Genomic DNA, 23,025 nt, shown 5'->3' with positions numbered 1-23,025 from the left:
TCATGCTAAACGCAATGATCTTCTCGAAAAAGTCAAGTCAAAAGCGACAGCCTCGAGTGGTGAAGTGGATGTGTTCGATATTGTACACACTTCGGTGCAACACCAATAACGCAGAAGAAAGAAAGAGAAAGATTTATGGTTGTATAGCTACGGTCCGACAGATAAGAAATAAGTACCGCAATAATGCACGTAACGTCTGCTCGTCATTAATGCGCCAGAAACGCCAGCAGCATTCCAAGCGACTGCGGTCAACTCCTATCTATTCTTTCTTGTTCCACTGGTATTACAGGATATAGGCGTCTTTATACGAGCCACCACATTCGTAGGTCACGAACGTGAGATCGAGGTGCTTCGAGATGGATTCGGCCACGTAGCCTTTTATAATTACATATCTCGCGACCTTGTTCGCAATTTCCGCACCGTCTCGACGCCTCGAATTATTTAAACGAGTTACTGGAAATAATTAAACAGTCGAACCCGTGACAAAAGGTAGCGGTATTCATAGAAAATGCTATTTAACCTTTAAGTCGAGACGCTGCATTTTAAAGTCACTGATAACGTGACGTCGGACTTAAGCAGATTGAAATTAATGAACTGAAACCTTTTTAGACGAGGATGGCACCGGATTTTACATTCAGGACTGTGCGATATTAATTTTAAAAGATTCACAATTCAATGACTTCCGTTTTGTATGTATATTCACGCATAATTTTTGAACGGATGGACCGATTATTATAAGGCGATGGTATTCACTCCCAAAGGCTAATACATTGTTTCTCAATGTCAGTTAAACAGCGCATTAATATTCATTTAAACAGATTTTCTGACTGAACATGAAGGTTTGAGTTGTTCAAGAGTCATATACTTATTACTAGACTGCAGATTTTCATGCATTTATAGAAAGTTTGAATTTGCAAATCTTTACAAAATGTACACAGTATGCAATCATATAAAAAATATTGAAAGTAAAGTTTATATTATAATATTTGCAAATAGGAATAAATTCCTATTTGGGTTCAATTTTCCTACAAAATCTGTGTATTTCAGTAAATAAAAAACAAGACCATATTTTACTATAAATAGATATAAAAGTGCTAAACAAATTTGTAAACGTAAAAGTAAAAAACAGAAAAGAAAAGACAAACATGTAGAGATGGTGCTTTGACCTTGCGTAAAACTAGCGTTCAAGAAGAAACATTCTGCGAGAGACTATACAATTTCCTCCATTACACTAAAATGTTTCACGTAATTAAAGAGATTAAGAGTTAACGTAAGAAATGTCATTCTTTGCAAATTATCACGTACGCTTCCGATACGGTGTATGCTTTAATTATCGAAGTTGCTGTATTAATGACTTTTTATCTTAGCACTCGTAAGAAGACCATTAATCACGAGCACGATTTAATGTGCCGTATCATAAATGAAGTGGAAGTAATCAGCGATACTTTCGTTGTTGCAACAACAGCTTTAATGAATTATAGACTGCTCGGGTGAATCAATCACGGTGGGACGTTACCATTTTTTAACGCACGGCTGAAGTAGTCAATGTGAAACGATAACACGGCTAATGATACACGATAAGCGTAATGTTGTTATGAGCTTCCTTGGTTCCGGTGTATTCGCATATTTTAAATAAAGATACCGTTGCTCGAAAAGCTAACCGCTGCATACTTTTAGATAAGAGTGACAACATGCGTTAAACGCGTCAACTTGGTTGTATTTCGCAGTAGTGTAGTTATAATCAAACATATCACAGCCGCTGAGTATTCACTTCTATTATTTTGCAATAAAACAGCAAAATTGCAGGATGACATTTATTGGTAGACTGCGGATTTTATGTCTTTATGATATAAACTAATGTGATAAACACATAATAAACATAACCAAAAGGCATATGCACTTGGGCAAAATGAAATAACGATATCATTAGAGTAATTGTAGAATATTTTCAACGTATATTATGTACATTTTACGTCTATTTTCTATATTATTGCACGCCATAATTGCATATAATCCGCAGTCTATTTATTAGAGATCTGAAAGGTAAACGCAGGTCGGGACGTGTTTATAGGGACGCGTGACTTACGCGTCGTGCAACGCACTTCATAAAAAGAAACAAGAAAGAAAGTTGGAGATAAATTACCATATAATTACAATGTCGTTGCATGCTGCGACAAGAACTATGACTGCCAAACAGGCGAAGCTCGAGTAATCGTAGGGGTAAAAATTGAGGAAGCCGTAATAATATGTATACGTTCGCAGTATGTGTGTACGTGAGGATATCACGCGCGCGTAATTGCATCAGCAATCGTAGAATTGATAGTACAAATGATGCATGCACAATTTACTAATAGACATTAAACACTGAACAAGGCTAAAACACTATACAGGGAGGTTCTAGGTTGGTCAATCTATAAAGTTCTTTTCTAAGTTAACATAGAGAAAATGTACAAAGGTAATGTTGGTAGTACTGGTCACCCACGAGAGGTAGTTTTAGTTTTCTTTTGTTTTAGTAGGTTGGTAGGTTGACACAGTTTTATGATCTCGGATAAGTTTTATGTTCAACGTTCTCACGTGTATTATTTTTCTTTATTAACTCTAATAAATATACTTATACAATAAGGATGAGTTTATTCATCTTGAAACTCTCCATCAGGTAAGCTATGAATAACCTAGAAATTCGTGGGGTCAGTTAAGACCTCAAAGAACCTCCCACTGTTTATAACAAGGCTAAAACACTATACAGGGAGGTTCTAGGTTGGTCAATCTATAAAGTTCTTTTCTAAGTTAACATAGAGAAAATGTACAAAGGTAATGTTGGTAGTACTGGTCACCCACGAGAGGTAGTTCTAGTTTTCTTTTGTTTTAGGAGGTTGGTAGGTTGACACAGTTTTATGATCTCGGATAAGTTTTATGTTCAACGTTCTCGCATGTATTATTTTTCTTTATTAACTCTAATAAATATACTTATGCAATAAGGATGAGTTTATTCATCTTGAAACTCTCCATCAGGTAAGCTATGAATAACCTAGAAATTCGTGGGGTCAGTTAAGACCTCAAAGAACCTCCCACTGTTTATAACAAGGCTAAAACACTATACACGGAGGTTCTAGCTTTGCCAATCTATAAAGTTCTTCTCTAAATTAACGTAGAGAAAATTTACAAAGGTAAGCTATGAATAATCTAGAAATTCGTAGGGTCAGTTGAGACCTCAAAGAACCTCCCACTGTTTACAACAGTGAAAAGAACACGAGTATCCAGTGACGATAAAAGAAAAGAAACTCGTCTTTCCTTATAATAACAAAAGTTACCGCGTTACAGAAATGCACGTCAATTTTCCATTTATCCAAAGTTTTACACAATCTACATAACACAGAGGCTCACAGAAAAATATATATGCAACGTTGGAGATCTATGCCAGATACTATCAGCAGCAGAAGCGAGAGCTTTCGGGCAGATTAAACATACAAATGGCTCGGAAGATAACGAAAAATTATAGCGATGAAGTGCGCGTGCACTGTTGATTAGATATTGCACGTATGAACGTCGCGCGAGTTGACATTTCTGAGTTACCAAACTCGTGAACAAAGCGACGCGGAGAAATGGAAAAGAAGCGAGCGAGACACGGGCGCTATTTTCCAGACGTGAAATGTACACGTGGCTAGTATACTCTCTGCTCACGTCTGCGACATCACGCGAAATGAATTCAAATCATCCAACGAATAACACGAACCAACATCGAGTAACGTTATATCAGAGGGAGAGTCAGTAGACGAGCAAAAGACGCGTCATAAAGCAGCTAGAAAATAACTTCTTTGGGATTACCATGGCGCTGGCTTGTTCTCGAAGGAAACACCACCTTGACGCATTTAAGAGGGGGATTTTTTTATTGATGGTACAATCAAGTACAAACAAAATACTATCATTTTCTATAAAAAAAAATTAATTTTTGAAAAGTCGAGTGCCAAGTTCACATAGCTGTCTATTAGCCATTAGATATGGGAAAAGATATCTTAAAATATCATTTTTTCATTTATACCCCACCCTATTAACAATTTTCAAAATTTTGTGAATATCTTATCGCCACTACCTTCAAAATGTAATTATAAAGAAGGTGATATTTTACTTTTTTGTTTCAGATGATCAAGTACGATCAAATCCTGCTCGCCGAATGACTCTTCTACTTTTAAGCGGTTCGTTAAAGCGCCGTCTAGGAATATCCACATATCGAAACATTGTGATAAAATCAAAAATTAACGTTAAAGTGCCGCTACCAAATAAAAAAAAAACATCATAATTGCACTAGTACTTTTCCTACAAAAAACTCTTGAAAATTGTCTTGAAAATTAAACGTTACGCAGGTGGACCCCCTTAATTTCTCACAAACTAACAAACATTCACCATGTAATTATTCTTTGATTTCCAAATGTTAGCCTTTCCTACGGTCCTCAAGATGGCGCTGCCTCTTAATCGCCTTTCTCGAAGCCGTATTAGCAAGTCAGAACTCTAGCGCACGTAACGAGCCCAACCAGAAATTTTGCAAGGTCCCCAGGGATCGATCGTGGCACATTTAAAATGTTAAACGAATCTCGTGCCAATGATAGAGGAGAGGAGAGAACCAACACACACGGATGCTCGTTATAGGAAACAAGAGAGCGTATAATCGTCGGTTCTTGACTTACATTCGGACAATGCACCGTTTGTCACCAGATACCGGGCGCGTTCGTACTGCAAAGCTATTGGAATTCCCAACGTTATCTTCCTAACGATCAAACATGAGCACGCGCTCGCACGATCCAGGCTCGGAGATAAACAGCGACGAGGATCGTCGCGTCCATTTTTCGCGAGATCAAATGGCCAAACTCGCCATTACGCGTTAAATTCAAAAGAATCTCCATGCATAACGAATAACCTCTACGTGTACATCTGTTTATGTAGGTCGCGCGTAGCGTGCCTTGTCACTCGAGTGGTAACTGGGTTATTCCGTGGCAAGAGGGTTGAGCCACCCTGTTTAACCCTCTAGAATACCGAGAAAAACTGCGGGAACGGGCTTGCAGAACCCGCGACTCGGAAAATCATATTTACGAGAGATAGCCGATAAATTAATTATCGAGCAACCATGCGACGGAAACTCGAATTTTAGATAGCAAAATCATGGTATATTAAGTTGTCCCAGAAGTTTCTTCCATTTCATTAATAAGTAATACATACGCAATATTTTATGTCAAATGCTACATTATTGAATTGTGTACGATTCATTTTGCTCCATTATTGTTACAACATTAACATCTAAGAAATTAGGTTGTCTATTTATATAAACATTGCTACAGAAAATAACTGAATGCAAGTCACGGAAGAAACTTTTGGGACAACCTAATATATTCCATATAAATAACATGCTGAAGGAGAATCTAGAAGCAAACTAATGAAAGCTGAGAAATAAAATGAAAAAGAAATACGTAATTTGTCGAGCAAAAAGCAATTGTATGCGAATTTTAGAAATGAGTTATGTAAGGAGCAGTCAAATAGTGAAACAGTACTATGCAATAAATGTACGGTCTCAGATGTGCCAAGTTCTAATTAGATGAAAATAAAGAACAGTAACAAAGCTGTGCCAACTTTACTACAAAATGTTACTCTGCAAAATGTATTCTACGGAAATTGAAATTATTCATAAATTATTCTCTTGTTGATATTATAATTTTCCTAAGATACACCTTTGCAATTACTTATGAAATACTAGTTTTTAAAAATCATTTCTCTAGAGTTAAAGAGTGTACTATAAATTACCATACACGTGGAATTGAAGACTATTTTCTAAACAAGATAATTTCATGGAATGATAAATATCACATACGACTGATTTCTGTTAAAGTGACATTCGTAACAATTAGTTATGCGTCAAAAAACGTTACAAATGAACATTTACACAAGAAACTAGATTTTAAATTAAATTGCATTTTATCAACAAATGTCACTCTGTATAAGTATTAAAATTTGCATACATACTATAACCGTTTAATTCGATTCAAAAATAAATTCAGAGTCGACGAGGTTAAAGACTGAACAACATTGACAGAATAACAAACTACGCCAATAATGACCATGCGGAGTAAAAGGGAACCGGATTGCCAAGGTCGTGCGTCAATTTCAGAGAAACTTGAACTCTCACAATTAAACTTAACCTCAAAAGACGGGACGGTTTATCACCCCTTTCTACAGACGTTTGACGAAACACCATTTTTCGCGAGATCAAATGGCCAAACTCGCCATTACGCGTTAAATTCAAAAGAATCTCCATGCATAACGAATTTCTTCATAATTTCTTATTCTACGTCCAACTACATAATGCTATTTCGTACGCGCAAGATGTAAACAAATCGCTCGCCGATGACATGGGATCATAACACTCTTTTCTTCTATATCCAACGTGTCCTAACCAAATCCTATTCGACTAAAAATACCATACAGCACTTTACACTAATGCTTAACCTATCGAACCACCAGATTGACAATCCAGATTGTAACGTTCATCAGACACGAGCCAAAAGCTATCCCACGAGTCAACAGCTATCGTTACTTCCATTACGACAAGAATGCAGCCCATCTCCGTTCCCAAACGGCACACGCGGTCGCCGCGAAACGCGAACAAGTCTTAGACAAGTCATTCGGACATTCGTGGTGGCAGCTACCACGAGGGACGGTCGCAAAGTCGCAATACGTGTTGGCAATAGGATAGAGTCGACTTACCTAACAGTTAATCGGCTAGGGGGAACGTCCTCGTAGTAATCTCAGGCAACGCTTTCGCCGTTGCAATTCACACACATCAGCACACTGGACACACGCGAACGGAAACGTGTCAGCGAACGAGTACACAAAGTTGTACGCACCGAACACAGTGCGAGAACCTCTTCGTGTTCCTAAATACGGTGCACAAGAAGAAACCGCACGAAAACGTCCGGAGAATCGGTGAAACACGATACAATGTTGACGGACGATGCAATGTTGACAAGTTCACGCCGCAATCGAGGAAACAACGAACCCTCGCGATCCTCTCGATACTCGCACACCGAAGAACCGGCTTCGACTGTCGAGCGACGGTTGACTCGACCCGCTGGTCGCCGCTACTGTCAACGACACGCGGATTACACACCCTCTCTCGCGTCTCTCCGCGCGGCGCCACCAACGGACCACGACTACGCTATCTCTCCCCTTCGGCCGACGCGCTCCCCACTCCGTGCCGCGACCCCCCGACGAGTCACGAACCCTCTCGAGCATCCACGAATGGACCAATGCGCATGCGACCGCCGCTGGACGCGCGTCGAATGAATTCAAACGCGAATCTTCCGTGGAATCCCCCGTGTAATCCATGAAGGATGGTTTAGGAATTCTCCACGGGGGATCTACGGACCCCCTCTGGGCCACACAATAGGCCTCGGAAAAGGTTGTAAACAATTTCATTGGAGGATGATTATTAGGCCAGTATTCTCAGTCGCGACTTAAGCATCGTCTTAAGGGGTTAGTTGCAGGAAAATGGAAACGGACGGTTTCTTGTGTATTTTTTTTTAAGGTATTAAATAATAATTTGTATTAATGAAATGTAAATATATTACGAAGTATGTCCTTAAAGAATTATAAAAGAATTTTTGTTTTAAGAAAAGGTTAATTCATTTCATCATAACAGACGATGGCGTGGGTGGCCACTTGATTCGCGGTGAGCAAGATTTCTTCAAACTGGTGCACCTGAAAACAAAACTAAAGGTAGATTTAGAAAATATATTAGACTAACGGGTCCCTGAACGAAGGATTTTTTATTTTCTTGTGTACTTTCTTGTTTATCCTGTATTGAATCGCTTAATTTTAATGAAAAAATTGAAAATCAACTTCAAATGTACGCCATCTTGTTTTAAATTAATTTTTTCCAAAATTCTTCGTTCAGGGACCCACTAGACTAATCTATTTTCGAAATCAACCTTTGTTTTTGTTTTCAGGTAAACCAGTGTAGAGAAATATTGCTCACCGCAAACCTATGTTTTTAAATCATCGTCTACGTCATCGGCTATTATCACGATATAAATTAAACGTTTCTTAAAACAAAAAATATTTTTTAGTTCTTTAAAACATGCTTTATAATATACTTAATTGTTACTTATGCAAATTATTATTTAATAACTAAAAAAAAATCACAAAGAAATTCGTTTTTCCTCTTCCTGATTGCGACTAACCCCTTAAGGGAGTGGACCCCGTGCCTTGTATGTGCTCGTACGCACTCACACAGCTCTACATCACTGTATACGTACACGGAATTGCAAGGGCTTGCGTATTGTCCTATTTTTCTCTTGACAATGCAAATTTGAGACCTCTTAATAGTCGTTTCCGAATTCGGGATGTTCCTTGGTTCCTTGTGTGGCCCGTAAAGGGTCGCACACAAAATAAACACGAATAGCTATATGAATTAAGGCGAGCAACAATAACCAGCTAGTTTTTCATGTACTCGGCGTCTCTAGATATTCAAACCCAGAAACGTCGCGAACTGTTTTCTCGCGTTCATCGCGCATAGAAAATGAGCCGGATAACACCTGACCTTGTTTCCTTCGGTGAGAAGCTCTCACGCAACAACTCAGCCGTTATTAATCTTCCCGATAAACCAATTACTCCCCGTAAAATCCGTCGAACGGTAAGCAGCTTAAATATTATTTCGACGTTCACACGCGAAGCTTAGCTAGTACCGAAAATTTTCTTAACCCGACGACCTACCGCGGAATTAACGTTACGGGGGGCTGGTCCAATTACGAGTGGATTTAATATTCGCGATTTAACCGAACGTAGAGGAATACACACTAACGCGAAGGAAGACGGGCTGTCGAGTGTCCCGGGGCGGTTAACCATCCGCGTTGCCGTGACGAAAGAAATCGAGCCATTACGAGCGGAGCCGTTGCGCAGATTTAAATTCTAATTCGTGGTCGACGATGGTAGGGCTCGGTTAAGTTCGCTAGGCGAGGCGAACTAATGCCCCCCCCCCCGGCTCCGCCGCCGCCATGGCCCCCGAAGGAATTTGTAAATTCGTCGGTGGAAGTTTTAATCGTCCATCAGGGAAGAAACGAGGAGCACGAACTTTTCGCATAATAATTCTTTCCTACCTTTCCCGCGTCGAGCCGCTTCCCGTCCTTCTTCTTCGCCGACTGGGAAAACGAGTAGAAACGATTCGCGTACGCGAATGAATATTCCCTTGTAACTTCCGGGGGTCCCTGGCGAAATAACCTTGGAGGACTTCATTTTTTCTTATCGTGGATCCGTCCACAAACACATCGCCGAGTTAATACCTTCAGCTTTTAACCTTTAGGATTCCAAGTATTCACTTTTTTCCTTTTGATATTTCCCATATAACAAGATACATAACGATAAAAACAACAAATACTATCGAGAACATTCTTAAGCTTAACATAAAACTACTTAACCCCCCGACACCGGTGCTGGGTCACTTTTCCGACGTTAATTTCGAAGTCCCATTCCTCTGTCATCGCGAGTGCCGAGCCATGTGTTTACTATTTACATTGTAACTCGATCCGTAGCAATCGGCTCTCCCCACTACTCTAACTTTTAGCGACAGAAACGTTTTGAACTTTATTGCAAACGAAGTAGTTTTCGAGACGAAATATTATGACATTCGCAAAAGTCACTGAAATGGCGCATCGAGAGGTTATGTATTCTAATATATGTAGATTGAATGTCAAGTTCTTGAAATTTTTATATTGACGAAAGATTTATACCACGGTATAAATCTAAAAAACAAGAAAAGAAACTATTTTGCATTATTTTTCCGAAACGATCATGTATGTACAAATGCAATTTTGGAACAGACGCGTCCTCTCCTTAGAGAAAATAACGAGTAAGAAAAGACAGTCATACTGAGTTTCAAACTGGGGATTGAAACGTCGACCTCAACATGAAGTGATCAATATTTTATGAAACATATTTCATACATTTTGTATGAATTTTGCGCGCAGATTCGTTGGAAAACCAGTAGATGGTTTTGTGGCATAATCCCAAGGGTCTGAAACAAGAATGGTAGATCCTGAACCATGGATATATTCCTGAGAGATACGAGGGAAGATTTTAAATCTAAAATACGATCATGAAAGAACCATTAGATTTTGTAATCAGAAGCTCGCCCGACAGTTTTCTTCCGTGCTAAATATCGCAGGAAAGCAACTCTAGAATTTATCTCTGATAAATTGTTTAAAAAATTGATATTCGTAAATCCTCAAATTCGTTAAAAGGGGAAACTTTTGAAGGACTAAAGAATGAAATGACATTTCTTGACAACAAACAATGTGCCACGAATCTAATTACTAGACTGCGGATCTTTATGCATTTATAGGAAATTTTAACGTGCAAGAAACTACAATATGCAAACAATGTGCAAGAATATAAAAAAGATTGAAAGTAAAGTTCTCGGTTTGGGATTCGAGTTCTTGAATTTTTCATGATCTCGTCTCGTCTCGAATATTCGAGTTTCATCTCATTTCGAATTTCGAGATCTCGCCCAGCCTTGTCGATTCGACGAACTCTGGTGTTTTCGCTCCGTCCTCTTTTTTGTTCGCTGTCCTTCTCTACGTTCGAAGCTCGGCGGCACACAGCAGAGAATATACGATCATGTAAACACTGCACGGCCATCGAACTCCTCGACCCTCCAAGGGATATACCTCCCAGTGGTGGGGATGGTTTCTGTCCAGTTATCGTAGACAAATTTGTGCAGTTATAGAGACTTTACTGTATTCGTCTTTTATAATGATACAGTAACAGTAACGACAGAGGATTGGGTAACAGTAATTACAAGCTGCATTTTATTAACGAAATGTAATGGTTTTGTAGACAAAATCTCGATGCTGATGAGAAATGTTATTATTGATGAGCAACACGGATTTGTCCATGGGCGCTCTACTGTAACCAATCTGCTGCTATATCAAAATTATGTGTCACAAAGGATAGACCATGGCCACCAAGTCGACACAATATATACTGACTTTCGCAAAGCTTTTGACACCATCAATCATGATCTCCTTATTAAAAAATTAAGCCTCTCAGGTTTTAGGGGTAACATCATTGATTGGCTATCGAACTATTGAAATTTAATATTCCAAGTAGACAACTTCGAAGCAGCGATACTTTTTACATTGATCCATATCGTACCTCAATTACGAAACAAAATTGTGCTACAAGAATATGTGCGATAGCTAACAGCCTTAATATGTCTGTTGATCTTTTTCATGGCTCACCTTTAGCATTTCAGAGGTCAGTCGTTGGACTTTGCAGATGCGCAATCAAGTTTGAACACGTTACATTATAAGATACCGTAATCGTCTCCATTTTTGTTTTGTTCTTCTTGTTGTCATTGTTATTACATTGTACTTGATATCAAGGGCAGGTTGCCCGTAAATAAAGTGTTATTATTATTATTATTATTATTATTAATATCCGTATTACGCAGAACGCGAAATCGGAGACGAGCGTCGATCAAATCTAGCAACGGATGCGTGCTCGATGTATTCGTTGAAGTTTCACGAGATCCGTGATCCAGAGTTTCCATGGAAGGCTGAAGTTGCATTTGCCCAGGAAGGCTGCTTCAGGGTCCAGTTTTTACGACAAGCGTACGTCTCCGCGTCTTGTCGCTCGTCTTCGAGGTGTATTTGACTCTCGAGGTCGTGGGTTCAGTGCCCGGTTGCAGAGTTCGCTTCCCCAGGACTATTTCTCTCGAGATCGAGCAGCACGCTTTTTACGAGTGGGACAGATACAACGCACGCTACATACTTGTCCAGGCACTGCTTACACCTTACATCGCGACTCCGTCTTGTTCCACTTGCAGCTGGTTTATGGGCGCTGCCACGTCGCTGTTCAGTCGCGAAAACTTACGGGGTTGTGTGAGAGTTGGTTTTGGAATGAGGGAGAGCAAGGAAGGTTGGTATGCGTGGAGAGCGAATAAGGTTGGTAGTGCGTAAGCGAAAGAGGTTAGAGTGAATTAAGGTAAAAGATCCATGTGCGTGTCATCAATGATGTTTTAATATACTAATTACTTACTATACTAATATACTTTATACTTTATACTTTATACTCTAATATACTTTAATATACTAATTAAGTACTAATTACTAAGTCTACTATTTTTTAACTTCCCGATTCATATGGAAGTTATTGTATTTGCCCTAAAATGAAAAATCGATGTTTTAGCAGGTCTCCATGTTTCAAGGTCATTGGAGTAATTTAATAACAGCATTGTAAGGCTCAGGAAATGTACTTCTGAAGTATGGAAAGACTAAAGGAGAAATACCAATCGGGACTGTAGAACAACGTCTTATATGTTAACAAAACATTTTCGCTATTTATATGCTCGCCACTGTACATAATCTAGCATGTGTTGCAGGGCTTATTTTGGTAACTCCACCGAAATTCGGTGATTCCTACTCAGGTTTAATTTGCTTAACACTTTCAGAAAAAATTTGTTTAGTTTTGTAGTGGGAAGTCCTGTCAAACGTATATGGGTGACATAGCAGTCAATGTAATGGAACAGATCAATAATCGTGAAAGGTCTGATGGAATAAACGATACATTCGACAGAGGACGATTAACTTGTCTCTACCTGAAATAACAACCTGAAATAGAATCGTCACTCGTAGAAATATTGACACACTATGTAGATAAAGCAGTTCCTCTCTTACTAGGAATTTTTGCGAAGTGTCCGCCTCCGAATTTGTTGAAACTTTCACATGTATAGAACGTCGAACAATATTGGACACGTTTGTGTTTATTTTGGCTCGTTTACATTTTTTAGGGGATGAAGCATCCCCTCAAAGTTTATATGAGAAGGTATAAAGTTTCCTATTCTATTGTTTATACATTGAATATTATAACATTTATATTCAATAATACTCGATATAAACTTAATTTACTTCAGAACTTACTGTATGAATAATGTGGTTGTCGACAGTCATTCTTATGATGGGGGGAATTTTTCAAAAAGACTGCGATGCAATTTTTGCCCATATTTCGTTTCATATTGTAATCATATTGTTTCACGCTACAAAATTCCATTTTCACAATCGTATCAAGGCTACCGTATTTCTCCTGTATCATTCTTCTTTATACAGCCGATAAATAATCTTAGTTTCGTTTAATTCTAAAAACGAAATGGCCAATACGTGGTCCACTTTTACAGTTTGTACGTAGTCAAAAGTTGTTTAAATTTACAGAGAGTAATTTGATGTATAAAACGAAGTAATCGATGGTTGTTGCACCAGCCTCAACGTGTAAATAATATTTTAATCTTCTCTTCCAAATTGAAAATTCTCCAAACGCATTCAGTGCTGTCAGCGGCAGCGAAAGGCACATTTATCACTTTTTCAATTTTTGATTTTCTATTTTCTTTATCAATTAATTGAACTGATACTCAATTACAGGCAGATTTCGTTCGAATAAAAGTTTTAAATTGAAATAACATTATTTAATTGCGACGTTTTTTTATTGTGACCCTAGAAAAATAATAAGAACGAACTGGATTCATTTACGATTCACAGGAAACACGCTAGCAGAATGTTCGTAAGTACATTATGTAAGCTGGAGACCATTATGCACGTTTGTAATTAACGCTGATTATTATTCGAGAGACGCGTTGCCCTATCGAAATTCGTTCTCCGCGACTTCTTGGCGAATGGGTGCTGCTTAAAATGCGTAGCAGACCTCGAACGAACGACATTGAAAGTGTTTTGGGAATGAGCATCACGGATACATCGAAAATTCGGTATTATCGGAAATCGCCTCAGAGTCATGAAGAAGTAATTACTGCTACACAGACCTTGCCAGAAATTACATAAAACACGAACTCAGAAATGATAATTGAAAACACACGGATTACCTCATGATTGAATGTTGTGGCATAGCTGTAAAAATATGAAGAAGATCACGTAAGTAATTAAGGCAATACAAAGCTTTTTCTCAATTTTTTAATGATCTTTGACTTTTTTGACTACGTTCTACTCCTTAAAAGATCTGAAAAAATGAGAGATTACTACTTGTGATAAGAGTTTCATACTGCATAAACATAAACGTAGTCGTTTCAGAATTTCGATAAAAAATCGGCGATTGAAATATTTTCAAATTTTTTAAAAACCGAATTTGCATCAAAAAATTCTGAAAAAATTCTCGAATGTGCATATTAATTGGCAGAATAACCATGATTTTTTTCGTAATTTTTTATTAAGCAGAACACTCCGTAATTACCCACTGTAGGACGCCCTTGAGACACAGCGACACGTGCGCGATCGGCGTCGAGCCTAGAGCGGAAGTGGAGGTACAACAGGTGCCTCAGAAATCGGCTGGAAATGACCAAGTAATTCCGAGCACATTTTACATAATCAATTAAATTAATAATCAAGAACGGCCATTAATGGATCCCAAGAAAATATATCTATATAACAATTGCGAATGATACAAAATTTCTAATTTTCTTAACTCTACCAATAAAGAATTTATTTTCAAATAACGATCATGATTAATAAAGGGCAATAAGAACCAGAAATAAGAATGAGCAATAAGCATTAAAAAGATGGATAATTTAGATTACATGAGTCAGCTTGCTATGATCGAAAGAGATGCGGTTTATTTTTCTCTTTTTCAATAACACGAAGAAATAAAACTACGAAATAAATGAAGATTCGATCGTTTATTTTTGTAAGTCAAACACGCCGCAATGTAGACAAGGGGGGAAGAGCGGCGCCTCTAGACACACGTGCACTCGGATTCATTGGTGTCAACGTGATCCTTTCCCTTTGAACTTTGTTACGCGTTCCTCAGTTCGTCATCGGTTCGCATGCGAGGCACATCGTTGGATACCTAGTGACAGTAAAATAAAAAGTATGAGTGGAGAAATGGGACGTTTTAACTTATTATTGGTTAACAAAACAAATCTCCAGACAATGATCTCCAATATTCATGCAGACGGTGCAAAATTGTAAGAATTATTTACACATTTGTATGCTTTTTTCGAATTATAGTTAAGTTGTGACCATAAGTTTAAATTGTGACCAAGTGTGTTCAGTGATGGTCCCCGAAATCTATTGTTGCTCACATCCAGTAACGCGCTATAACGTGGAATTCTTCTGATAATGAATTTAACTCGTGACCAATTCGTGGAAAGTTCCTGATGCCTTAATTTCCTTAATTTCTATCGTTACTCATATTATTCGGTAACTTGCAATAAATCTGTGATCGCGGAACAGCTAAATTGTCCTAGAATGATACATTTAATTTGGAGTCGTATTTGGAGTTTTATAGTTGACATAGCTTCACAAAGTTTAATAGTAGTCTTCGCATGGTTTATGAATTTCCCTTCAACCGTACTGCGGATCATCAACGACCAACTATTACACGTTTCAGAAATAAATGGGACCATGAATCCAAAAAAGTGAAACCATTAACAAGTTCAAAGATTTACACGTGCTTCAGATGCAAATATGAAAGTAATCGTCGATATAACGTATGCCGCCACGAAGAGAGGATTCATTTGGATTATAGACCGAGAAAATGTTGCAGTAAGTAAACGTTATTTTTCAAATTATACTCAATCAATAGAAATATTGAGATCAGGCATCATATTCAACTTTAGTTGAGCTTACACTCAATTATATAAAATAATTAACAAAGAACGATTAACCAACGGATTTTTATACGTAAGAACACAAACTTTTCAACTGTGCAATTATGAAACACATAATAGTATATTCGACATTCCTGGTTTATCATTCTTCAATTAATATTTCTTTTTTGTATAATGATATGTAGATCAAATTTTGTTATAATTTTTCATATTTCCATAAATGCACGAATCCACCACTCTAGTTTCGTGTTGTTCGGTTGTAGAATTTACGGACAACTGTAAGTAGTCAATTGATATTTACATACACCTAAGTGTTATAATGCATTACGATACTCTGCATCGTAGACTTATAATAGTAGAATTTATTGGTACGAAACGTAGTTTCATGCTGTTCTTCATTATTGATCCTGAGCTCTAATTTCCCCAGGCCCTGTGCATTTTCACCGCAAGTTATAGAGGTTGTTAAATCAATTGGATGGAATGATCTCCATGCGCGTAAATGGTTTCAATTCCTGCTGACGATGGAACGAAATTAAATATTGTTGACCCTTGAGCAACGCGGCTTTGAACAATGCGGATTTTATACCCGGTTTTTCATTTGTATTTTATAAACCCTCAGAGAGACATATTAAATATGCTTTTTATTATTTATAAACATTACAATATGTTGTGTATATGCTTGTAGAGAACGTACTCGTGCAATGACTATTATTGTGAATTTAATTAATTTGTTCGTCAAGAATGGAGTATTTTAATTCTTAAAATTGTCGCGTTCTCCATAGGTTTCTTGAATGTATTATTTATAGTAGAGGAGAGTGAAATAAGTTACATTTCTTGGCAGAATTGACTTTCTGTCCACTGAGAGATCATTTAAAAAAACATAATGATAATGTTACGTCTATTATTTCATATGGTCCGACATAATGAGGATCTAGTTTGCTTCTGGGTTCCTTTAATACATAAGGGTAATCACCAATTTTGAATTGAACTGGTCTTGCGTGACTATCGTAGTAGCGTTTAGATCGTTCATTTGCAGTGTTTAAATTGTCTGCTGCCATGTTGCGAGTTCCGGTTAATTTTGTAATCAAATTGGTAAGGTAAGTTCCATACGTTTCCAAATCATCTCCTTCAGGAAGCGAACTTGGTAATCGTGCTGGCTTTCCAAAAATAGGTTCATACGGGGTAAAATTTGTAGCTTCATGAACGGATGTGTTGTATGACAGTATTGCAAATGGTATGTATAGGTCCCAAGTTTTCGTACGAATCCATGTAGTGTTTCAGATATTCTATGAGTACGATGTGGAACACTAACTAAAAAAAAATAAATGGTAAATATCATCCGAATTATATCGTGTTTGATCTCATTTTAATCAGAAAAATGTGAGAAATATGATGGTAAAAGTTTTTCAACAAAAAAATTAATGATAAAAATGTTTCATCGTTGCATTATATTGTTTCACGTCATTGACATACCTCGGTGTTTTCGCTCTGTCCTCTTCTTTATTCGCTGTCCTTCTCTACGTTCGAAGCTCTACTGCAAATATCATAGAGTATACGAAGCCTACGATAAACGCACAAGATCAGTCCCGGCTTGTGCAATTCTAGAGACATTACTGTATTACTGAAAATATTTTTAACATCGGTTATGTAGTTTCGGATATTACCTTCTACTTACAAACAAACAAACTTTACCTCTTTATACATAGAAATATAAACACGTTGATCTCGGGTGTTTTAGTGTTATAAACGTCTTTCTTTTGCAGGCAAAATGTTTTACACCAAAGAAGATTATTATGTCCATTGCGAGCAAGCACACTCAGAGACAAGATCAAACGCGATCATTTCACGAACGAAGTACAAAATTGCCGTAGAAATGGACCGTACTTCCAATAAATGCAAAAAAACACCGATCCCTTCGAGAAGTGACAAAAACGTAAAATCACATATAAGGGTGAAATATTCGTACATTTATACAAGCTTCGAGATAGAAAATATTCCTTTAATATATTTCTTGACCGACCGTCGATTGAAATCTTATTTGAAGAGTTTCTCCTCGTTGAAGTTGATAAACAAAACTGGCGACGAATTTAAGAAAGAGACGAAACAGTCTGTAAAAATTGCTTTCTCGACAAAGAAGAGCGTGAAAAAGTCTGTGTCTGAAGACGTCCTAGAAAACGTTCGCACGAACGTTTCCAATTCCAACGTCTCGCCCTTCTCGATCGAATTGCCGACGAAGAAACTTATTTTAAAGAGATTCAGGACGAACGTGATGCGCAAATTCGAAATGTCATTACAGGAAACAAATAATAACGTTCAAAGCCAAGTACATTTGAAAGAAGAGCGACAGACTACGGAAACCGTTTCGTTTCGTCAGTCTCGGTCGAAAAATTCTAATCGATCGACGTGGGAGGACAAGGAAAATATATCGATGTTCACGGTCCGAATGGAAGAAGAAGAGTTGTATGTGAACGTCGACAAGAGAATTACAGCGCCTGTAGCAACTCAACTGCTGAGAGATTATTTGAGCCCTATTGATTTTGAGAAATTCAAAATATTTTAGGAATCGTTTACTCCACAATAAAAGAAAAAGGTAAATCAGTCCTAAAAAATAAAAGCAGGAGCACAAGTAACATCAAAGACACGAAATAATAAATGTAGTATTGTGGCTCGGATCTTGTGTTCTAAACAATAAAAGTGAAATATTTTCAATTTATTTTTCAGATGCCAAAGATGAAGAAACTACAGTATTATTGAAATAATTACTCTTAGCGACTGTGTATATTATAAACAATAAGTTATATCATTAGATAAATATAAAAGACAATAATAGTTTCTATATATTCTTATGTTTCGTTGAATGCAACTCATAATTACTAATAAATAAGTCACGTCAAGTCATTATTACCGCATACTACATATTAGATATTGAAACTGAATTATTTATCGTTTAATTTCTGTGATATTAAACAGAAGGAGCATCTTCAAGTTGTAATAAAATTTGTACGCTTGACCTATTCCGAAACGAACGTTACAAAGTTTCCAAAGTGGTTGTAGCGCCATTAATAGATAGGCTGCGAGACAATAATAGGGAAACGACATGAAACTGAAACTTACTGTCTTCCAGCATTTTGTTCCTACGGTGGAAATCAATAGAGTACAAACAACCATAATTATTGCTACGGTTGACTGATCTTCGTCACATTTATTCGTGTGTTAACAGTATATTTCTATATTGATTACGATTTCTGTGGCGATTTGACTGTGTTTCTTTTTAATTTAATTTATCAGAAAAACTTATTCGTATAAATTCACTGAGTGGGCGTGATTGTTCTTTGGAGGGTTGGGAAGCTTAGCCCTCAATCGTGGTCAACGTGATCAGAAGTTGTAAAATTATGTTTCAAATAGTAAGAGATCTATTAGGTTGTCCAGAAAGTTCATGTCAATTTCTAAGAAAAATTCAAAAACACGTTTGAATTTTAATATATATTTATTGAATTACATAGCTGCTATTTTGTTCCACAACCTTTCCACTTTTTAAGGGATGTATACATATTATTTGTTTTCAACCACTTCAATATATTCAGACCTGTACCACCTACCAAAAATCGACATGGACTTTCCGGACAACCCAAAATATATATTATAATGATGTACTTGCAGAATGTAAGGAAGCTTCATGGTCGAAAAACCAAAGGAATAAATCTGATATTATCATACTTCAATTAAATATAATATATTATATAAATAATATAATATAATATATAAATATATAATAATATAAAATTATATTAACTGAAAACATGATCAAATAGTGAGTGCGTACCACGGAAATCGTAATCTTCACCAAATATTTATTATTAAATTTTGAGCGCTATGATTAGAAATTTTTAAATAAATGTGATACAACATATCTTATTAAGTGACAATTTTATTATTAAGGAAGATATAATTATAATCATTATATATTTTACTATATCGTCGATAGAAATGCGTGAATTACATTTTATAATTTTATAATAAACCAAACGCATGCCAAGTACCGTGATTCGTTTCTCATATCGATCCACTTCGAATGACACAACTTTGTTCCACGGATTGTTATTTTAATAAAGTGCACTTTAAGACTGATATTATGCGGTGAAATGCTTGTCTTGCACAAACCCACACCTGGTTCTCCCTCATCCTCGTACATTTTCCCTCCGGAAGTATGTCACATTCTCAACGCGTCAGCGTTTTGTTTAATACCCCTCTATTTTAAAGTCTTTATAACCAGCGCGGAAATGAAGTTCCGAACTTCCTTTGAACGCGGGTCCTTCGGAAAACGTTTCATCATTTGGAACGTAGTGCCAGAGTCATTTGCATATTGTATTTAATTTCTGCGTCGCGTGTACAAACATCCTGTATATGGTGTGTGACCTATATTAATTCTTCGACGATGCAGTGCTGCGATGCTGGGAAAAATTTGACTAACAAATGACTAAGGTAACAAATTATACTTTTAATTGACAACAGTAACGTCACGATGACTAAAACGACCCAGTTAGCAATATATCATTTTATTTATTCAACGACTTCATTCATAGTATTAAAAGAAAATGTTAAACGTTAATACAAAAGCATTGTATCATATCATAAAATAATTTTTGAAAGAAAATATAACCGACTTCGAAAAAATATTAAAAATGCACTAGAAAGTATAAAATAATTTCTAGTTAATTTATATGAATACTTACCAGTTCTAGATAGTATGAAAGTATGAAATAATTTCTACTTCCTTTATATTAAAGTTTGTTAAATAACCTTTCCGTAGCCGGCGCAAAATAGACAATTTTTAATTCCTTCTTGAGTTAATTTTTGGTGGAGGCGTGGAGGAGGTGGTGGAGGTATAACTGCTCTATAGCATACGACTATGCCATATAACGACTGACCAGCGAATGCCTCGCTGCCGGTGTTTTGTTTACAATGGGCATCTCTCAGTCACCTTTAGCCACGTACATGACGTAGACATGTAGGTGATCAAGTTTGATAAGGCGTCAAACTAACATATATTTAACCATATCGTAGAACGTTTTCGGGAGCAGTTTCAAATATTTACGACATTTCATATAGAGATACAGTAAAAGTTTGTCTACGATAAGTGCACAGAAGGGGTCTCGAGGGGTCCGGTTTTCATCTTCATAGATCGAGGAGTGCTTTCTAACCCTAACAAGCGTATTTAGTTGAAAAAAAGACGTATTTAGTACTTTTCTGTGTTTAATAACCATGTTAAATTTCATTCAAATCAGTGAGTAAGAATTGGGTAGTGTTACTCGTAAGACTCATACTCTGATCTTTAGTTTAATCAGGTGATGTAGTCTGTCGGATACTAAGGCACCCAATGTACCGTGGAATATTGCCGACAGCCACCCGACACGTTTTGGCATGGGTGATGTATTATTAATTACACCAACATGGAGCTATTAGACCAATACAATAGCCCGTAATCTCCATGCACCGAGGTAATAGCACATTGAGAAACATACGGGGCGTTCTTCGATGAGAATGATACATGGCCGCATCAAACCGTGCAAATTTAACAAAGAACCTGTGCGATGACCACTTGACATGTTCCAGCTGTTTCTTAGTAACGAGGCCTCTTAAAAATCGAAAGAGGGTTGAACCAAATGACCCACTCTTTTTTTTTCAATTATTTTGTTTAAGGTCACATCAACTACATGGTTATTAGTGACTACGTTAATATCTAAAGTTCAATTACAATTTATTCATTATTTCATATTTCGTTAATATATCTACTTGTTTGAGAAATTCGTTTCTATTGTTGAGAATCGTCTGCATATTATTTTTCGCGTTTTTTGCAGCTAGATCGACAGTTTTGTTGACTGTCGCGACATGTATAATAAATAGCTAACGAATGCAATGATTTCTCATATCGCAATTCAATCTGCACACACTGCAGACGCAAAACTTGACATTGAATAAATTGAGAGGCTGCGGAGATACTTTTATTGGCAATGCTCCCGAATATAATTTCCCTCAACAATTCGACAGCACTAGAGGTATATCCATTGGAGAATTAACATGGTAGGAAAATTTCTGACAGATTCCTTCGTGGTAGCACTTACGTGCAATTTCCAGACGATCGCTACAGTCTACAGTCGGCTGCTGCAACGCTTTATCTCCGTCTAACGAAGCTGTGGTCCGAGATTGCGGCACGTGGAACATCAGGAACTCGTTAGTGCGTGAAGCATCCAGGTATTCCGGAAACTAACTCCATTTACTAACGGTACCGCGAACCTCGGTGCAGAACAGAGAAGCTAGCCGAATTAGAACGTTCGTCCCTTCGAAACGTGATACTGTTTCCAAGCTGCACCCATTGATTTGCGTCGGTTGGTGGCGATGAAACAACATGAAAGTAGCCGCGATAACTCCTCGAACCTAGAAGATCGGCAGTTGGTGCACAACCGGGGTCGTTTATATGAACCATAAAAAACTTCAAAAAAGTAAAAAAATTACGCCAAGTAATTTCTTTTCTTGCTGCAAGAAATTTTAATGTTAATGATGAAATGAGAAAATGACTCCATTTCTATAAGCTCTACATAAAAAGTCTAAATTAATTGAGAATTATTTCTTACAAAGAGTTTTATCCCACGACTCAAAGTTTTAGACATTGAACATTTATTATAAAGATTGATTCACAAAGATAATATTCAGACAAAATTTTCCGAGTAAATATATTTTTAATATGATTCCTCTAAATTATTATTTAGAATAGAATAAATTAGTTTGCTTCTTCTTCCTCCAATTACAAAGGTATAGTTGTATGCATAATAGGAATTGATTTCGGTACTTTTTGTCTCCAAATATCATTCAACGAACACAATTAAAATAGCTTTATTTATTCAGAATAAACTACTGATTACTTTGATAAAAAATCAGTTTTGTATGCTCATGTATCATTTCGTATTTATTTTATTTGTAGCTTCTACTGGTCACATATTGCGAGTTGCTTGTTAAAATATTCTCTTATATCACGTTTCCTCTTGCTTATATTTTCTAGTTCTTTCTATTCCCTACTGAGAAGGACAAAGAAAATAATAAGCTCAACAATGTTTTCATAAACTTCATACTTGGGAGGCCCAGAATGAGCTCGGACTTTATTGTAACAAAAGTGGTTGCGAAGCTCGAGAGCCGTACCGTGGAAGCTAGCAACGCGTACTGATTACCTGTAGTATATACGCAGAGTCGTAAAAGTCGCTTGACGCACCAGTAAAACTACATCAGTAGTCCTTCGCGTTAAGACTGAATTTTTTCGCCAACAGCAAGGCATGAAGTCACTCTCGAAACTACTTTTTTTCTTCAGCATGAGTCCCATCAAA

General features: G+C 37.1%; 2 protein-coding genes across 4 annotated transcripts in view; one reads left to right on the top strand and one right to left on the bottom strand.

Annotated features, from left to right (window-relative positions):
- The window catches only part of LOC128880300 (putative polypeptide N-acetylgalactosaminyltransferase 9), a 356,839-nt gene extending 349,636 nt beyond the window's left edge, over window positions 1-7,203 (bottom strand). For 2 of the 3 annotated variants that reach the window (XM_054130232.1, XM_054130234.1), the window contains exon 1: window positions 6,751-7,203. The gene's annotated coding sequence lies outside the window, so the exon portion shown is untranslated. The remainder of the gene's footprint in view (window positions 1-6,750) is intronic. The other variant, XR_008457791.1, reaches the window with a different exon arrangement.
- A 6,741-nt stretch (window positions 7,204-13,944) lies between these two features.
- Window positions 13,945-18,209, top strand: LOC128879898 (uncharacterized). Its single transcript, XM_054129459.1, has 3 exons — window positions 13,945-13,958; window positions 15,430-15,584; window positions 17,413-18,209. The coding sequence occupies exons 1-3, from the start codon at window positions 13,945-13,947 to the stop codon at window positions 18,207-18,209; spliced, it is 966 nt and encodes a 321-aa protein (XP_053985434.1).
- The last annotated feature ends 4,816 nt before the right edge of the window (window positions 18,210-23,025 follow it).

This window comes from Hylaeus volcanicus, chromosome 7, assembly GCF_026283585.1.
Source record: "Hylaeus volcanicus isolate JK05 chromosome 7, UHH_iyHylVolc1.0_haploid, whole genome shotgun sequence".
NCBI classification, from domain to species: domain Eukaryota; kingdom Metazoa; phylum Arthropoda; class Insecta; order Hymenoptera; family Colletidae; genus Hylaeus; species Hylaeus volcanicus.
The sequence above is the reverse complement of the archived record's forward strand: the minus strand, read 5'-3'. Positions and strand labels throughout refer to the sequence as shown.